Below are 19,056 nucleotides of genomic sequence, written 5' to 3' on the forward strand. Positions count from 1 at the left end.
TTTCATTTCATTTCATTTCATTTCCTGCTCTCAAGGTTCTCTTCAGTGTCCTTCAGGGGTTTATAATGCCTCCCAATTTTGTGTCATCAGCAAATATCAGTATGTATGTTGATTGCTCTGTTTTCCAGATCATTAATGATGATGTTTAAATAAGAGCTTCCTTTATGTAATTTATCAAAATATATGCAGTTCCAATTACATGGGCAAGATTTTTTTAAAACAAATCCACGCATGCTTGCTTGCTATTGACAACTATATTTTGTGGTGTTTACTAGATTTTAGAGCTAGGTTTGCCTGAATTAAAATGGGGTCATGGACATGTGTGTTTCACACAATGAATCCTGTACTTCAACCAACAACTACCAGGGATCTGAAACTTCAAGGGTCTTCCTGACTCCCTTTGTCTGGTCTTTTTATCTGATCACTAGATCACACTGAATTCCTGGGATGGTCATGCCTCACCAGTAACACTCGCTGGGTCAGAACATTTTAGACAAATATGAATTTAATCTGTGGATCATCAGTACCTATACTGTATGCTCATTAGATAAAAAATGTAATCTTCATATGACAAATAAGGGATATGATATACACCTTTAGAAACTGTTGATTTGGTTCCCATCTGCCTTTTAGAGACATAGGTCTGTATAACAGGAACAACATGTGCATTGAGAGGAGAACATACCCCCTGATTTACAGTGTCTCTTGTTGAAGGTTTTGAAACTGGCACTCATATCCCTTTTAACACTGAGTCATCATTAACGTTCGTTTAGTAATCTCAGACTGGAACAGATTCAAACTTGCATCTCAGGAGAGAAAGAACAGTGCATAAATCTATCCTGTCTTCTACTGGATGAGGCACTGCTTGGGGTTGTCTGTAAATGTTTCCACAGTGTCCCAGAAAAAGTCAACTTATTAACTATGATGTTTGGCTGCACACCAAACATCTTAATTACCACCCTGTAACATTTCATTTTTTTAGGCATTTGATGTAGACTGCAGTACTAATTTTGAAATCAGCTTGATATACCGTTAAATTGTACTGTGCTTTCTTGGTACATGATTTATCAGGGGCTTGAAAGAGTTCAAGATGAGCTTTGGGATTTTATATGTTGGGTTTCTTCCAGTGTTTTGACATAATTGATTTTGTTACAGCAAAATTAAACTATAACTCTGGATAATTACTGGCAAAAAAATGTGTGGTAGAGTCCACTTAAAAATAAACTGGTAAAGGAATAGACCTGTGAAAAGAATAACATTTTCTGTGCACCAACCCAAATATATGTTAAATTACAAAGAAGCTGCTTTAAAAGAATGTGTTTTTTAAAAAAAGAATCTATGTAAAGAGTAAACTTGCCGTGAAACAATGCACAAATACCAGATTATAATGAACCTGGGGCTGTTTACAGTGCACGGAGGTAGCTCCCAGTGCAACATCTAGCCAGTGGAGGGCTCCATAATCCCTCCAGCACAGGAAAGGGAAGTACTACCAGAGCTTCAGGGAACGTGGATCAGGAGGAGCCTGAAACTGTATGTGAACAGGAGCAGAGGGTTGCAGCAGTAGGCTGAGGGGTGGCTGTGGAGGGAAGGCCTGATAGCAAGCAGACTAAGAGCTGGGCTGAGATCAACTCTGTTGCTGGCAGGGGGCCAGTGGGACCCACAGCAGGAAGCTACAGGCTATGCCTAGGGTACTTGCAATTTTTGTTTGCTGGCAGCACTAGTAGAGAAATAATCTTTCCTACTTGAATTATGTGAGTGTCTTTGGAAAGCTCTGATGGTTATTGCCTGAAGAGCTGAGTTCAGGGAACACCTACAACACTTGTTTCCGAACCTATGGTACACTCAGCAAATTACCAAACACTTAGAGACTGGTGTATCATATTATTCACAGTGACACCTTTCAGTGCGTTGGTTACTGTGAATACTATGATACACCAGTCTCTAAGTGTTTGGTAATTTGCTGAGTGTACCATAGGTTCGGAAACAAGTGTTGTAGGTGTTCCCTGAACTCAGCTCTTCAGGCAATAACCATCAGAGCTGACACCTTTCAGTGCGTTGGTTACAATGTGCCACGGATGTAACGCATATTCAGTAGAGAGGGCTGATTTGCATTTTTAATTATTGCTCATGGGCAGTGTATAAATAGGTGACTACATAGTCCCCTCCATTCACAGTGAATTCCCTGATGATGTCAGTGGGAGGTTTTCACGAAGATATACAGTAGAGGACTTTTAAAGGTGACTAAGGGAGTTAGATGCCCAACTTCCATTGGAATTCAATAGATTTGGGTGCCAGAATCCTTAGGTTCCTTTGAAAATGCTAGCAGTCATTTTTAGCAGTAGTTATGTAGTTATGTCCTGTATCTTTATTGTTGTATTCTCAGAATTACTCAGTGCTCACCCTTAGGGCTACCAATATGTCTGCTTTTTGTTTCACTTCCTTTACTATCTTCCTTTCTCTGTTTACGTCTCGTAGTCCTTTTTTCCTTTTTCCTTTCTTACCTCAGCATTTCTTTTCTTGCATCAGCTCCTAATGCCCACCCTTCATCCCATGTGAGCTTTGTTTCCACCTTCTTACCTTCCCATCTCCCAGAAAGATTAGTAGTTACATAATTTATGCTGACATTTTAAAAAGGTTGTCATTAGGCTTTAAATTTAAAAGAAAAATTAATGGGTGCAGGGGGAATTCACAATTTCAGAGTCAGTGTTTTATGCTATCTGCAGACTTAGGAATATAACACTGTATTTATTAATGCCCAGTTTACATTTGGAAGTTTATCTTCCCACCCAGGAGTTATAGAAAATTCCTTCTAAAAAGATGAAAAAAAGCTTAGCTTTTGCCGCATTTGAGTATGCCAGGTAGGGTACAACCCACTAGAGGTATCTGACCCATGGGCCAGGAGTCTGACACATCTGTAATACAGAGGTAACAAGTTGAAGGAATAGATTACTTATCTCTCTACTAGACTATTACTCATTCTGCTGTTCATTGTTGTATAGTAAAGACCTTTTACATATACACCTGTTAGAAAAGTAGATCTATTAAAATACTTTTTAAGTGGGAGAATAATGAAATAATACATGGTAGAGAGAACAAAGGGTATAGTAAGGGGTAGAAAGAAGAGAGTAGTAAGGTCCTATGTGTAGCTGGTTTCTTTCAGTGCAAGTGTGGGTAGTATAATAAAGCTTTGGGCAAAATCGTGGACTTTTTACTCCTCATCCAGGTGTAACTCCCAGTAACTTCAGCAAGGAAAGTAGGGTTTGACTAAGTTAAGTCTTGTTGAATTAATTCTAACTGGCATTAATTAATACACACACACACACATATGTATATGCATACACACGTGTGTGTATATATAAATTTAGTTTTAAACTAAAGTTTTACGCTTTAGAGTAGTTGGAAGTAGCAGGTCATAGTATATATTTATATCTATCTAATCTCTCTATCTATATTTCAGCTTTTTACAGGTCAAGGGAAAATAGATAATTGGCAAGTATACATTTTGACAAATGTGTGGGTTTGTAAGTCTGCAGTTATGTTTGCCCTTCTGACCACAGTTGAGGAGATGCAAATGACCACCGTAGTTTTAAGAAGGTAATTTTAAAGGACATAATCTCAAAATTCCGTAAGCAAGGAAATTGAGTAAAGGCTGCTGCTGGGGAGTTCTGAGGCCAGCTGTGGCACCAGCTGCCGGGGCCACTGGAGAAGCTGCTGCTCTGGGCGTCCTGGGGACTGCAGCTCGGGCAGTCCCCAGGGCCAGTCACACCTACCACTGCTTGGGCAGTCCTGGGGGCAGACGCACCAACAGCTGCTCGGGCGGTCCCTGGGGCCAGCTGCCCAGGACTGTCCGAGCAGTGGCTGGTATAGCTGTCCCCAGGATCACCTGAGCAGCTGGCCCTGGAGCCAGCTGCTTGGGCGGCTCTGGGGTCAGCCACACTGGCTGCTGCAGACGTCATGGAAGTCGTGGAAAATCATGGAATCCGTGACTTCCGTGAGCTCTGTGATGGGCACGAAGCTCTACTAATAAGTTGTTCTGACATCCTGAAAGAGCAAGGAGAACTCTTGATCTAAGATTTCGGTGGGATTTGGGTTGGTGTCTTCAATTTTCCCAAATGCGTCTTGTACTACATAGATGTAAATGTCAAATTTGTAAAAAGAAATAATCACATGGGGCCTGATCTGAAGCCCATTTGAAGTCATGAGGAACTTTTCCATTGTTTTCAATGGGCTTTAGATCAGGTTCTGGGTTTCCAGTTGCTAATTGTAGTGAATGAACATTTTATTTTAAAACAACACTGTGAATTTAGAAATCACACTTCTGTCTGAAATATTTTTACGAACTTTTTGTAACAAATATCACTGAAGATTGCAATAAAGGAGGGAGATTATAGATACATTTTCCTGTAGTTTTTGCAATGTTTTTAATTTGTGCATTTGGTACTTTGTGTGTGGTGAGTGCTCCCTTCCCCTGATAAGTCAGTTATTTCGTTTCTTTGCTTGTATGGGCTTTTCACTGAGCAACGGATGCGGGGAGCAGAGCATTTAAAAAATAAGAAAAATTGATGGCAAACCCACATAAAACTGGCAGAAGGAATCAGGGACAAGTTTACTACCTGGAATTATTTTTACCTTATTTTTTGAAATTTACTGGTTTTCAGATTGACAGCATCCTTTTAAAATTAAAGATGGATGAACTATCAGGGGTTCCAACCTGGAAACTTGGCTGTTGTCCTGCTATGAGTTCTGTGTTAGCCTTCAGCAAGTAAAGTTGTGTTTACCAACTCTCTGTGTGCTGTCTCTTATACAGTAAACACAGTGAACACAACCACTCAGCTTATTGACAAAGGGCAAAACATTTACCATGCCTGCCAGTGTATTGCCAAAGCTTCTGAGGGACCAGTCCTCTCCTCTTGAATAAAATAAAGTGCACAAAATACAAGTACTGGATCATCTTTATGTAGTATTAGGTAGCAGTATATATACTGCATCCTGTTGGGCTTTGTTAGCTTTTCATTTTCAGGGGGATGTGACTTCTTCCCTGCTGGTTGTGCTCATTTGAGCCCAATGTGGTTGGTGTATGTGGTCCATTCCCCCAGCTCTCCTCCAGCCCCATCCCCTGCTGCAGTTCTGCTCTCATCCTCAGACCTGCTCCCAGCCATGGCCCTGGCGTCAGCCTCTGGCTCCTGGCCTGGGCTCTGCTCCCAGCCACAGCCCCACTCCCTCTTGTGGACCCAACCTGGCCCCAGGTCCTAACAGTGGCTCCCGGGGGTTGGGTGGACAGGTGCAAGGAGGGTGCAAAGTGAAAAGTTTGGGAACCACTGGTTAAGGCTAGAAAGGGTGTTTCTTTGGGTTGGTTTCCTACCACATCAACAAAATATGTCTGTGGGGGTAGCAATAATAATCATGGGTCTAAATAATGGAAAGGACAGAATATAAATTGATAGCAGGGTGGACAGTAAATTAAGAACTGCAAATACCAAGGGACAGTCTATTGTAGAGTATTCTTTGGAATCACATGGAAAAAGTAACTGTACTGCAGCATCCATTTTGACCTTTAATTGAATGTCTGAAAATTTTGGACAAAAATGAAGAGGCATTCTACATCCTAGTCCGTCAGTTCTGGCCATCCAGTGGGTGGCTTCAGTTATCGTGTTTCCATAGTGAATTAAATTTGCAGCAGCTCTTGGGGGATATGTAGGAGGCTGGCAACATTTTTGTCAATTGTGAGATCACTAGTAAAGATCTAACAACACTGACTCATTCCCAGAACTACAGATGTATGGACTTCTTGGAGTTCCAGTTTGGCCCATTGCTAAAGAACACTGCGGCCCGTAGCTAATGTACTGGAGTTGGCTGGAGTCTTTTTAAAGATAAGGTGCTGCTCGTGTCTGTAGCACATGTGGTGAAGGGACCATAAGACCAGTGAGTGTGTGGATATGTTAGTAGCTAGAAGTGCAGGGGAGTGGGAGGGGGGAAGAGAGGGGCTGGAGTATTTTCAATAAATGTTAAAGGGAAACTGCCTGTTTATAAACCCTTTTATTTTTAAATAAACAAGTGTCCTTATTTGTTTTGTTAATACTTTAATAATCTGTGTGGTATTTATTTACTCTTTGCTTAGTTTGGACAATGAAAGAAAACTAGCTAGTTTCACTTTTATTTCTAGTCAGATTTACTGTACCTCATGCTTCATACGGTGGGGTTCAGACAGTGTCGGCGTAGGGCTTCAAACTCTTGTATCGTTTTTTTTTATTTGCTGTCTTGAAAATAAGAAGACAGAAATTCTCTGGGTGCCTGTTCCAGCTCCAGCTCGAGGCTCTGTCGTGCGTACAGCAATGTTGCAAGTACTGAGCTGCTATTCCCGCCCATATAGTCACCCCCTCTTGCCATCATGGGATGTTGTGGCACTGGCATGCCAGTTCCTCTTCTCAGCTACTTGCAGGGTACCTCTGCCCCTCAAGTAAAAGTGTGATTGTAGCATGGGTAGGCATACTTGTGCTAGCTTTAATCTAGTTAGCGCAGGTAACAACAGTAGTGAAGACATAATGGCATAGATCCTGGTGGAGACTAGCGGCCTGAGTCTGTCCATAGGGTCTCCAGTGGGTTTGTTCTGGGGAGGCTGGCCTGCACTGAAGCATATGCCACCACATCTTCACTACTATTATTAGCCATGTTAAGTAGTGTGGGCAGGCATACCTTACACCTTAATTTTTGGTGTAGATATACCCTCAGTGCTGTTACTGGTGGTGACCAGCCCATCTGGAGTCTCCAGGAGGAGAGAGCAAGGAGGAGGAAGAGGTGGCAGCCACATACCTCAGGGCCTTGCTGCTGGGACAGAATGGGGGAATGGAGGTTCAAGGGAGATCAAGCCCATATTCTCCATGTGAGACCCCCTTGATGTCCTGTCCCCCATTCTCTTCCCCACCACCTTTTTCCCCCTGGGATCATGTCTTTTCCTGGAGGTGATTCACAGGTCACTTTTCAGTTTCAGTTTGGGTAATTTTTTCTACAACTGGCTACACCATGTAGAATTCATAGAATCATAGAATATCAGGGTTGGAAGGGACCTCAGGAGGTCATCTAGTCCAACCCCCTGCTCAGAGCAGGACCAATCCCCAACTAATTGTGTGCACTCACTGCTTACTGAAATGAGCCATTGTCCTGGTATGCCTCTTAGTGTTCTATATGCTTCTGTATTCTAGTGTTTCATTAATAGTTTGGTCTACATGAATATTGTCTCTTGAACATGTGAATGTATGGCCTGAGTTCACTTGCTTTGATAAAAGTAGGTAATGAAGATAAATTTTGAGAGCCACTGCTACTGCTGTAGCATGATGCTGTAAAGTGTGGATTTGCTAAGATTACAGAGTAGTACAGACATTTTAAAAATCAGGGAAACATTCCAGTCCATCTTAGGTTTTGAAAACTTTGTTTTTACAGAGTCTACATTTTTGGGCAGATTTTGAAAGTGTGCTTTTAACTCTGCATAATGTTCAAAATATTGCTCATCTGTTAAGGCAGTATATGTGTGGAATTAATACACACACACACACACACACACACACACACACACACACACTGCATGATGTGCTTCTGTCATTAAAGAAAAAAATCAGATTGGGGTATGTGAAAAGCACTTGTCACACTGGCAAATGGAAAGGGAGAGGCAAACAATATTTCTCTTTAATTCAGAACACCAGAAAAAGCAATCTGCAGGTAGACAGAAAACTTTGAAGAAAAAAACACATAAACAGTGAAGCATTTAAAACTGGAAGCTCACTTAATCAATGACAGAGGTTACTAGATATCCTTTTCGAATCATGTCTTCAACCTTCAAAAATAAAGATACCTGATGAGAGAGGGTTATAGTATATAACAAGAATAGAGAATTAGTCCTTATAAAAACCATCAAAATATGTTAATAATGTATGTTTGTCCTGTTAAAAGCTCTTATTAGAGTTTAAGATATTTATTTTTATGTTCCAGTTAATGTTTTATTTGAATTCAATATATTAATTTAATCTTGAAACTAACAGATTAGTTTTTAATAATATTCGTTAACTTGCAGTACTCTTCTTTGGAGTGCTGTATTGAAATGTAAATGAATAATTTCGCTTTTGCAATCAGACACAAAAAACAATAGATCATTTTAATATTCTGTGAGATTTTGTAAAGACCACAAAGTCTCAGATTACAAAACTGTTTAAAGTTAATCAGTGCTGGAGAAGAATTGGCTTTTGCGCTATACATTTTAATAAACCTTTCATTTTTAAATGTGTATATGGTGGTAATGTTTTGGGGGATACTGTTTAAAATAGACTTACTAATCTTTAAGGAAATGTTGGATTTACTGCCTGTTTGTATAAACTAGTGTAGGCTCAAATCAAAGCCTGGGTTATGTGCTGGTGCAAGGGCATGAGGGGATGCAGTCCTGCACTGGCTTCCTGCATCACCAGTAGCAGTGTGGGAAGGGACCTAGGGTTGCCAATTTTGGTTGGATGTATTCAGTTTCATCACATGACATATTTTTTAATTAAAGATTAATTCCTGGAGACTCCAGGACAATACTGGAAAGTTGGAAACTGTAAGGGAATTAGGATCTGTAGAGCTCCTATGCATCCTCCCTCTGCAGATGGGCAGGAGAGTGTGTTGTTAGAATCAGAAGATGGCCATGTTATGTTCATTTTTTAATGTAATCAGGAATGGAATGTCTATGAAATATACATAGCAATGGTTGAATACCAGAGAGCAATTATTAAATGAGCGAGAGAGAAGGCATGATTCTTATTTTCATATAAGCACTGGTAAATTTTGGGATGTGAATTCTGCTTCTGACATTTGGGGAAGATGACATTATTTATGACAAAGGAACAGATGCATCCATGTGCTAGTATGCTGGTGATGACATCAGTTAACAGCTGGGGAACAAATGTTATTTAATTCCATACCACATGTGTGCATAAATGCATCTTCTGCCCAAGCAGTGTGATTGGTATTATTTTAAAGCTTTTGAAATATAAATCACAAGAAAAGGGACTTTTGTGTATTTAGAGGTGTTTTTAAATGATGGAATATTTGGGGAGGGAGGCAGCTAATTCTCAGATGCATTTTGTTGTGCTATTTCAATCCAACAGGTTACTACACAGCCATGATCCGCTAACACTGAAGTGTAGCTCAGTGATGCTCATCCTTGAGCAATTGGAGAATTACTTCCTCATTAAATGGGGTCATAGGAAGCCATAAAATAAGCCAGGCACAATGTCCTGAAATTGCATTATGATGCCTGTGTTGTGACATATCTGTATTTATCTTCTTTTCTTTACCGCACCCCATGATTGCCTTCTCAGGGCAGATTACATCCTACACACCTGTCTCTGGGCTCTATTCTCCTTGCAGTTCCTCCCTGCCCAGTCCCACATACACTCCCTTGTTCACACTCCCTTATCTCCCAACCACATTCCCTTATTCACACCCTCTCTGATTGTGTGATGGGGTATTGCAAAGCTGGGAGGTTTATACAAATGGTAACTGAAAAGGTTACAAAGCTTGCAAGGAACAATAACTAAAGTTACAAAGTTTGCAAAAGGTTACAGAACTTAATGATCATCAGGGCCAGCTCTAGGTTTTTTGCTGCCCAAAGCAAAAAATTTGCCACCCCAAGTTCTGAGAGCGCAACTGCCCCAGCCAAAAAAAAAAAAAAAAAAAAAAAAAAAAAAAAAAAAAAAAGGAGGCCGGAATGCCACTCCCCTGGAATTGTGCTGCCCCAAGCACGTGCTTGCTTTGCTGGTGCCTAGAGCCGGTCCTGATGATCATACTAGCAATGACTGAAAAGTTACAAATCGTACAATCTCATTCTGCTGGACTGAGAGGAGGCTTTACATAACAATGTGTGCCTGTGGGTGTTCTTTTGTCCCTACTGTCCACTTCCTTTCTTGATTGTGATAGAAAGTCTGCTGGTGTTTTCTCTCTTCCCCTTTTCCCCCTCCAAGGAGCTAAATCTGTGAGGATTGTATATGTATGTGATGGATTCTGGTCACTAAATGCTCCTCAGGCTGCCTCATTTGTGTCTGAGTGCTCCTTTGACAGAACTTGGCCTGCTATGACTTTGAACAGAAACGGACAGAGTCTGAGCAAAAGACTTAGTCAGAGTTACATGTAGGATCTTAGAGCCACATGTAGATCAAGAACCACACTTCTATACAGGGACATGTACTGGGTATAGCCAGTTGTCTCTTGTAATGTGAACAGGCACATTCTCCTCTCTTTATCTTAGTGCACTAACTGCGGTAGTAACTTCAAATATATCCAGGTATAAATGACAGGAGAATCAAGCCCCTCATCAAATAAAAAAATGGAATATTCCATTGTTTTTAGGGAAATGAACTCTGGGTAGGGTTATTATAATGCACATTGCAACATGAAGATCGTCCGCTTTCAGGACTAGAGGTTTTACAAGTTTTTATTTTATGACAGTTATAAGACTACAAATTGGAATATGAGCATTTGCAATAGAAAACTTCCATTTTTGTTAGGTGCCTGCACCATGGAACATGCTAGACATACATCTACCTCTTAGAATGTGCACATTTTCTGCGCATTTATGTTATGCATATCACCAAGGTATCCATGGACATTCAACAGATAAAACCATCAGGATTAGATATTACCTCCATTGCATTTGCATCCTTATTGTGCTTGAGCAGGAGCCATGAAGAGGTAGGAGTAGGTGTTTTACTGCTTGTATTCATTAAAGACCAGATACCATCTTGCAAGCACTATGTATCAACACCCAATTGCTGGGTCAAACTTGAGGACTGTACTATGTTGATGCCTCACTACCAGGGCCATTGTCACATCTAGCCCCATTCCTCTGGGCATTGTATCACTGACTAATGATCTTTCTAGGGCAGAGTGATGTGCCAGAGTGAACTCTGCTAAAAGAAATCCCTATTTTCTTGCCATCAGAGGTTGGCTTGGAACTGAGACGGAAGGTTATTTTTTTACTCTGCTCCAGCTCCATGAGGTTCAAGGCAGTGGTGGGAGATGTTCTTCTCTCCCCTCCCAGTGAAACCAAAGAATGGAGATCTTGGTTACTGGGGGGTCGGGGGAGGAGGAAGGAGGAAGGAGGGGATGTCTTCTCATCTCCTCCTCTGTGTGGTCAGGAGATGGAGGAATAGAAGACTGCCAGTCAGGCAGAGTAGCTGCTTCAGAAAGAAGGATTATGCTATTTTCAAGAGCAGCCAGAATGAACAGACTGAATATTTGGCTATCCAAATTCAGCTGGGAATTATCCAGCTGAATATGTATGGCTGATATTAATGCTCTTTGGTAAATTTTATATTCAATTTGCAATTCCCTGTTTGAGTGACTCAGGGGACTGGGAATAGTATTTATTCAGCACTAGGTTAACATTCCATCTAAGTAAGTAGTGGTCAAAGCTAATGTGAAACGAATTGATGGTCTCAGTCAGTCCTCTAAGTACACAGGTCACCACATAACAAATGCCACCATTAAGTAGACATCTCAGCAAAGAGGCCACAGATTGAATGAGCATGAAGAATGAACTATTCTCTCATCTTTCGGGACAGTTCCTCCAGGTCAGGGTGTCAAGGTTCCTTCCCCACTCTGAACGCTAGGGTACAGATGTGGGGACCTGCATGAAAAACCTCCTAAGCTTATCTTTACCAGCTTAGGTCAAAACTTCCCCAAGGTACAAAATATTCCACCCTTTGTCCTTGGATTGGCCGCTACCACCACCAAACAAATACTGGTTACTGGGGAAGAGCTGTTTGGAAACGTCTTTCCCCCCAAAATACTTCCCAAAACCTTGCACCCCACTTCCTGGACAAGGTTTGATAAAAAGCCTCACCAATTTGCCTAGGTGACTACAGACCCAGACCCTTGGATCTTAAGAACAATGAACAATCCTCCCAACACTTGCACCCCCCCTTTCCTGGGGAACGTTGGATAAAAAGCCTCACCAATTTGCATAAGTGACCACAGACCCAGACCCTTGGATCTTAAGAACAATGAAAAAGCATTCAGTTTTCTCACAAGAAGACTTTTAATAGAGATAGAAGTAAATAGAAGTAAAGAAATCCCCCCTGTAACATCAGGATGGTAGATACCTTACAGGGTAATTAGATTCAAAACATAGAGAACCCCTCTAGGCAAAACCTTAAGTTATAAAAAGATACACAGACAGAAATAGTTATTCTATTCAGCACAATTCTTTTCTCAGCCATTTAAAGAAATCATAAGCTAATGCATACCTAGCTAGATTACTTACTAAAAGTTCTAAGATTCCCTTCCTGGTCTATCCCCGGCAAAGCAGCATATAGACAGACAGACCAGACCCTTTGTTTCTCTCCCTCCTCCCAGCTTTTGAAAGTATCTTGTCTCCTCATTGGTCATTTTGGTCAGGTGCCAGCGAGGTTACCTTTAGCTTCTTAACTCTTTACAGGTGAGAGGATTTTTTTCTCTGGCCAGGAGGGATTTTAAAGGGGTTTACCCTTCCCTTTATATTTATGACACAGGGTTAAGGCACATTGGCTGGGTGATGTGGAGAAGCTTGCACAGCTACTGTTTGTTCTGTACCAGTTCTGAGAAAAGAGATTCTATATCCAAGCCTGCTCAGCACCGTTCACAGACACTGCATTAAAAAAATAAAGTTTAAATATTCAATATCTGAATCCGCAAATATTAGGAGAAAATTAGTCTGCTCTGCATATACTCCACCAGTTATTTAAAAACATAATTCTCAATATAAATAGACCAATTTTGGTGACTAGAAAAACATACAGGATGTATAAAAGCACCATTTGACAGTTGCACTGAAAGTATATTAAAGTATTTTGCTTACCTAAATACTTAATATTTAACAGACTCCGAATTAATATCAAGCAACCTGAAAATAAACAACAACAAAAAAATGGAAAAACAAAACAAAAAAACAAAAAACAAAAACAACCAAATAAATCCAGCTATCTTAAAGGTACTATTGGATGTTAAGGATGAAATTACTGTGTCTATTCAGCATTGGTCCTCAGAAAACATTCAGTATAGCAGTTGAGGTGCAGCTAGTACACCTGATTGTGAAATTAAGTATCTCTGTTTTAGTATGATTATGCAGTTAAGTTGCCTATAAGAGAAAGAGTCCTTTTTTTTGTGTAAATGGGAACTACATGCATACATGGAGAAGAACTCTCCTTTATTTGAGCTGGATATGCCATTTTGGTGGTTTTTTTAGGAACAGTGTTTCATAGATTCATAGATTTTAAGATCTCTGGAATTAGAAGTTACCTGCCAGTTTTGTTGATCATATTTTATAGAGAAAAAAACTTTTTTTTTTCTACATGCTTTGTAATTCTGACATAAACTGGTATTTTTTTGGCCAATTGAACCATTTTGAGTTGAACCATAGTAAGTAGTAGTTATAAGAACAACAGTTTTTACAGTATTTTGGTGACCTCAACCATGATCTTATGTCATTGTGGGCACATGGGTAAAAAAAAGGCTGTAACACAGATAGTGTTTCTCTGTTTTTAACCAGGCATACATTATTTTTGAAGAAAAATGTGTGTGTTTGTTTTTAATTAAAAAGTTAAAAATCTGTAAAAGGGGTCTTAAGAATTTCATATCTGTTGCAGCTCTGTGCAGTTGCTAAAGATGCATCAGACTCCCTAAATTCAGCTTGTATCTGAACTATTTTATTAAAAATTGGTTATGAGAAAGTATGACAACAGGTGTGTTATAAAACTAGGGTATAGATTGTGTGGTACATGTTGTACATTTTTAAATGACCCCTGGGTCTCCCAAAGCAAGACTTTAACATTCCAGATCTTTCACTGTGCATCTGCTACTGGCATGTAGCCACCAACTCACACAGATTTAGTTGAAGTAAATGAAGTTTAGTGCACTGAGATGGAGGCTAATAAAATGGAAGGATAGTATTCTCGCTACTAGGATTCTTAAAATGAATTTTTTTTTAAATAAAAGGGTTTTTTGGGGGGCGGGGCAGGGTGTGTTTGTGTGTGTGTGCATATGTGGTTTCTTTAAATTACATACCTTATATGTCCCTCTTGTTTTCCTTTACAGATGGGCTTTATACAGATTAACGAGGACTTCATATTTATTGAGCCACTCAATCACACTTTGGCTGTGACAGGTCATGCACACAGGGTGTACAGACGAAAAAGGTCCATAGAGGAGAAAGTTACTGAAAAGCTAGCTCCTCACAACCATTACTGTGGTGTTGTTACAGGTAATATCACAATCTCACTGAATAGATTTAATGCAGAGGGCATATTTTTAAAGAGCACAGATAATAGTTTTTTAAAACATCATGTCTGATCATTCTTCTAGCTATAATTTTTGGTGGGCTGAGTTGTCAGAAAGTGGAACTATACATTCACTTATGGACATTGCATATTAAGTAAACTGTCATATTTTAATAACAAAAATATCAAAGTGGAAAACTTTGGCCATCTCTTAATTTGTATCCCATGTCTTGTCTCCCTGTATCATCTGGTTGGTCTCAGGTATTTACTTCATGCAGTGGTTGGACTTCAAGAGGTTCTTCAGTTTTGAAACCTCATGGTTTGAGATTTGGTTTACTTTGGGGGATATTGCTGGAACCACTTATCTTCTTAAAATGCAAACAGCATTTTAAGTGTCACAATTGTATCTATAACCATCTATAATTGTATCTTTTTTGTTTTTATGAATTAAGTTTATATGAATTGTGTGAAATACTCCAAACAGGTCCTCATTAGTGGATTTTGGGGTGGAAAAAAGTTGCATGATAATTTGGCACACAGTGGTATGTTGTTAATATTTATTAGCAAAAAAGTCTTTTGTGAGAGATGACATTCTATTGAACTTGTCTCTCTACCAACTCTACCTTCTACCAGTGGAAAAAAGCTGTGGGAGGCCGAAGTTTGACAGTTCTGTACCCAGACCTGTGGTGCTTTTAGGGTTATGAGAAACTTGAGTTTGTTCAGGAAAGAAACAAAAAACCAGTGGGATTTTTTACATTTATCATTCTCCCACCCTGCCCCCTGAACATCTGTGCCACTCTGAAGTATTAACATGAACAAAGCATATACCTGAAAGATTTTTCATCCTGGAAAAATTAGACTCTAATTTAAACATGTGAATGAAAACTTAATTCTAAAAAGTTAAAAGGGAAATGATTAAGTATCCCAAGACTCTTATTGTGCTTAGGAACGAATAAGTAAACTGTATATTACTTCCCCCTGTAATTGCTCTGTCTGTGTTTGTTTATCTGTACCAGTAAGAAGTGTTCACTGAAAGTAGAAACTTCTTCTTTGAGGAGTGTCCCTGTTGGTGCTCCACTTTAGGTGTCTTGGCACCCTGCACTTGTCATCGGAGATATGTAGTAGGAGTGCCCCTGTTGGCCGCGCACATGTGGCAGCCATCTCGCACCGCTTCAAGCGGCTACTTAGTGTGCGCAGCCAATTGTCCCTCAGTTTCTTCTCTTCTGTCTTTGACTTGAGTCGGAGTGACAGCAGTCCCCCTGTCTATTTGATAAATTGCTTATATTCCCATCTTTATTTATCCTTTTTGTTGGTTTTCTTCCCTTTCCCCTTCTTATTTACCCACTAAAAACAAAAAAAAAAACCAAAGCAAAACTTTGTTTTGTTTGTCCCCCTCCCTCCACTAGTGGGTCTCCGCCAATGGTAACTGAACTATGGCCGTTTTCTATTGCCCTGAACCTCCTCAGGCATGCCTAGTTCCCCCGGCTTTAAACGTTGCCTGACCTGCTGGCTATCAATTCCTGTATCGGATGGTCATGCTCAGTGCATCGGCTGTCTTGGGGAAACCCATGTACCACAGAAGTGTTTCCACTGCAGGAAACTATTTGCCAGGACACTGAAAGCCAGGGACTTCCAACTAAAATTATTAATGATGGAGAAATCCCTCAGGCCAGCTTCTAACCCAGAGTCCAGGACTCCTCCTGGGCAATGATCTCCAGCAGCAGTTTCAGACAAGGGGCTCTACCCAAACCGTGTCTAAGGACCTAAGAAGGCGACTAAACATTGGTTGCAGTCATCACCCCCTAAAAAGAAGCAGTCTCCTGATGAGAAATCTGCCCTGGTACCGACAGCCTCGGACTGAGAAGCACTGGGAACATCCAGTACTGAGACATCCCGAGGAGCCAAGGCAGTGATGTGGCCAAGCTCTCACTCAGTTGCATGAGCCAGAGCTAAGCTCCCTAACTCGGCACCAACAGTGCCAAAGAACACCTCAGCACCGGCTAGTGTAATGGCACCACCTGCTGCATATACACAGCCTAACAAGACCGCAGCACCATCAGAGCTTACTACGTTGCCATCCATGGCACCAAGCTTCCTGGTATCACAACCCTTCATCAGACAGACGGACCTGGCTATCTCCTCCACTCCTCCGTTCAGCATTGATGGTACCCCAGTCAGGCCAGGACTGAGCTGAATAGGCACTCTATTAGATCTGCACCCCCACTATCCAGTGATGAGGACAAAGAGGATAACTCAAGCCTTTACACCCCTCATCATTCCTTCCCGAAACCAGGACCTTCTCACCAACAACCACCTATGGAAGGGTACAGCTGGCAGACACTACCATGGATGCCTCGCACTATCATTATGCCACGCAATTGGCCATACTGGGACCCATGTGCAATCTACAGGGCCCAGACTCTTAAACCTTCCAACCCACCAGCACCAAGGACTACCCAGGCCCCTTCAACCATGGGCTCACCATCATCACAAGCCCAAGAGGGAGAGGAACTCTAAGAGGTCCCTGAAGGCGATACACTGCCACCCACCCATTTTTTGTCCTCATCCCTGGACAATTATGTGGACAATTATGGACAATTATGCCACTGCTGCCCACTACAGGTGGCAATTTTAAATCCTTTCAGCACTTATTCAAAAGAGTTGCAGAATCCCTGGACATCTCTTTAGCAGAGCTGCCAGAGACCCAGAACAAACTCACTGACATCTTGCAGGCATCTCTGTCAGCAAAGATATCTCTGCCCATTAACTCAGCCATTGTCCCACCATCCTGTAAAGGCTCAGACAGAAAATACTATGCACCAGCAAAAGGAGCTGAATTCCTGTTCACTCATCTGATCCGAATTCACTGGTCATAGAGGTGGTGCACCAAAGGGGAAAACAACCCCAGTCAAAAACCACACCTTATGACTGGAAAAGGCTTGACCTCTTTGGCTGCAAATCTTACTCCTCAATCTCATTACAATTTTATATAGCAAATTACTCAGCTCTTTCAGAAAAATATACCTACAACTTGTTCAACAAAATGAAATCCTTTATTGATCAACTGCCAGAGGAAGCAAAGGAACAATACAAAGCTAATGTTAGGGAGAGTTCTTAATCACCAGAACAGCACTGAAGGCCTCTCTCGACTCTGCCAACATGGCAGTCTGATCCATAGCCATGTCCGTTGTCATGCATCGAGCATCATGGCTCCACCTCTCTGGATTCCCTAGGGAAGTACAAGTACAAGTTGTGGACCTGCCCTTTGGGTGCCAAAAACTATTTGATGAGAGCAAAGATGCATCTCTTCATACCTTAAAGGACTCATGAACAACCTTGAAGACCTTGGGTATTTACATTCCCCCAAACAAGAAAAAACAGGGCTGATTTTATACCCAAAGATTCCATCCCGCCCTTTACTCCCAACCCCAGATCAATATGATATGATAATATGATCAATGCCGCAAGCAAAAACAAGTGAGGCGCAGGCAGAACCAGAATCAACCTGCCACGTCTCAATCTTCAACATCCTGTCAATCATTTTGAAGTACTGGTTGTGAGCTCAAGACCTCTATCTTCTCCCATGCTGGATTATCAGATGACCTCCAGTCTCTTTGGAGACTGCCTGTTACCACACTACCCAGTCTGGAACAACATCACCACAGACAAATGGATGCTGCAAATTGTCCAGAAGGGTTACTCTATCCATTTATTTCTACTCCCCCTACCCATCCACCTTGCCTGTCCCTATTCAGGGACCCCTCTCACAAGACCCAGTTGCAGCAGGAAATAAACCATTTCCTGCAACTAGGAGCCATGGAAATAGTACCACTCCAACACGGTTTTATTCCCATTATTTTCTCACACAGAAAAAGAATGGTAAATGGAGACCCAGGCAAGCTTATGCAAACTCATCAAGTTTGTAAGGATGCAGTGTTTCAAAATGGTAACCCTAGGAACCATAATTCTGTCATTAGAGAAAGGAGATTGGCTCTTGGGAGCTTCATGCTGACTCTTTGGGGTAGAGAAGAAACCAAAGGATGGTTGGGTGCGCACGCTAAGTAGCCGCCCGGAGTGGCATGAGATGACTGCCACACGTGCACAGCGAACCACGGCAATGCAACTACAAATCTCTGATTACAAGCACAGGACGCCAAGACATCGAAAGTGAACACCCACAGGAACAATCATCTTGAAGAACTTCAGCTACTGCACAAGGTGAGTAACCTTCTCTTTTGCTCTTGCAGCCTATTGCTTCTGCCCTTTAATCAGTGCTAAGTGTGTGGGGTCTGGGGAGGGGAGAAGAATGGCTGGGCCTAAATGATTCAAGAAACAAACTCTTGCAAAAGGGTATGATAGGATATGTTTATTACTAGTGATCCTTCCACTATCTCTGACCCTGGACAAGATACCCTAGCAGGGAAAAATCAAGTTTAGTTTATTCTAACCATCTGATGCACTAGGTTCTGTGCTAGTGCAAATGTCCAGCCATGTGGCTCAAATTGCATGATCAGGCACTTACAGTGTATCAGTTTCAGTAATGATGTGCACCACCAGACTGGAAAACTCAGTCAGTTTCAGCTGTCTTTATAATTCATGTGTGTTGAAATCATAGAAAAGCTTTTCAGCAGCAATTATGTGCAATATGTTAGAAAACTCCTAAATTGGACAGGTTAACAAAACATAAATTGTGGATTTTACAAATATTGCCAGAGGCTTCTGTAATATTCCCTTGTTTGTGCATTGCTGCTTTGATCAATCTTTATCTGTTCATCACTCG

General features: G+C 41.2%; 1 protein-coding gene across 1 annotated transcript in view; it reads left to right on the plus strand.

Annotated features, from left to right (window-relative positions):
* ADAMTS19 (ADAM metallopeptidase with thrombospondin type 1 motif 19) overlaps positions 1–19,056 on the plus strand; it is a 275,279-nt gene that overhangs the window by 39,899 nt on the left and 216,324 nt on the right. The window contains exon 3 of the mRNA XM_077816366.1: positions 14,095–14,260. Coding sequence (XP_077672492.1) covers positions 14,095–14,260 — 166 coding nt within the window. The remainder of the gene's footprint in view (positions 1–14,094; positions 14,261–19,056) is intronic.

The sequence above is a fragment of the Eretmochelys imbricata genome, chromosome 5, assembly GCF_965152235.1.
Source record: "Eretmochelys imbricata isolate rEreImb1 chromosome 5, rEreImb1.hap1, whole genome shotgun sequence".
NCBI classification, from domain to species: Eukaryota; Metazoa; Chordata; order Testudines; family Cheloniidae; genus Eretmochelys; species Eretmochelys imbricata.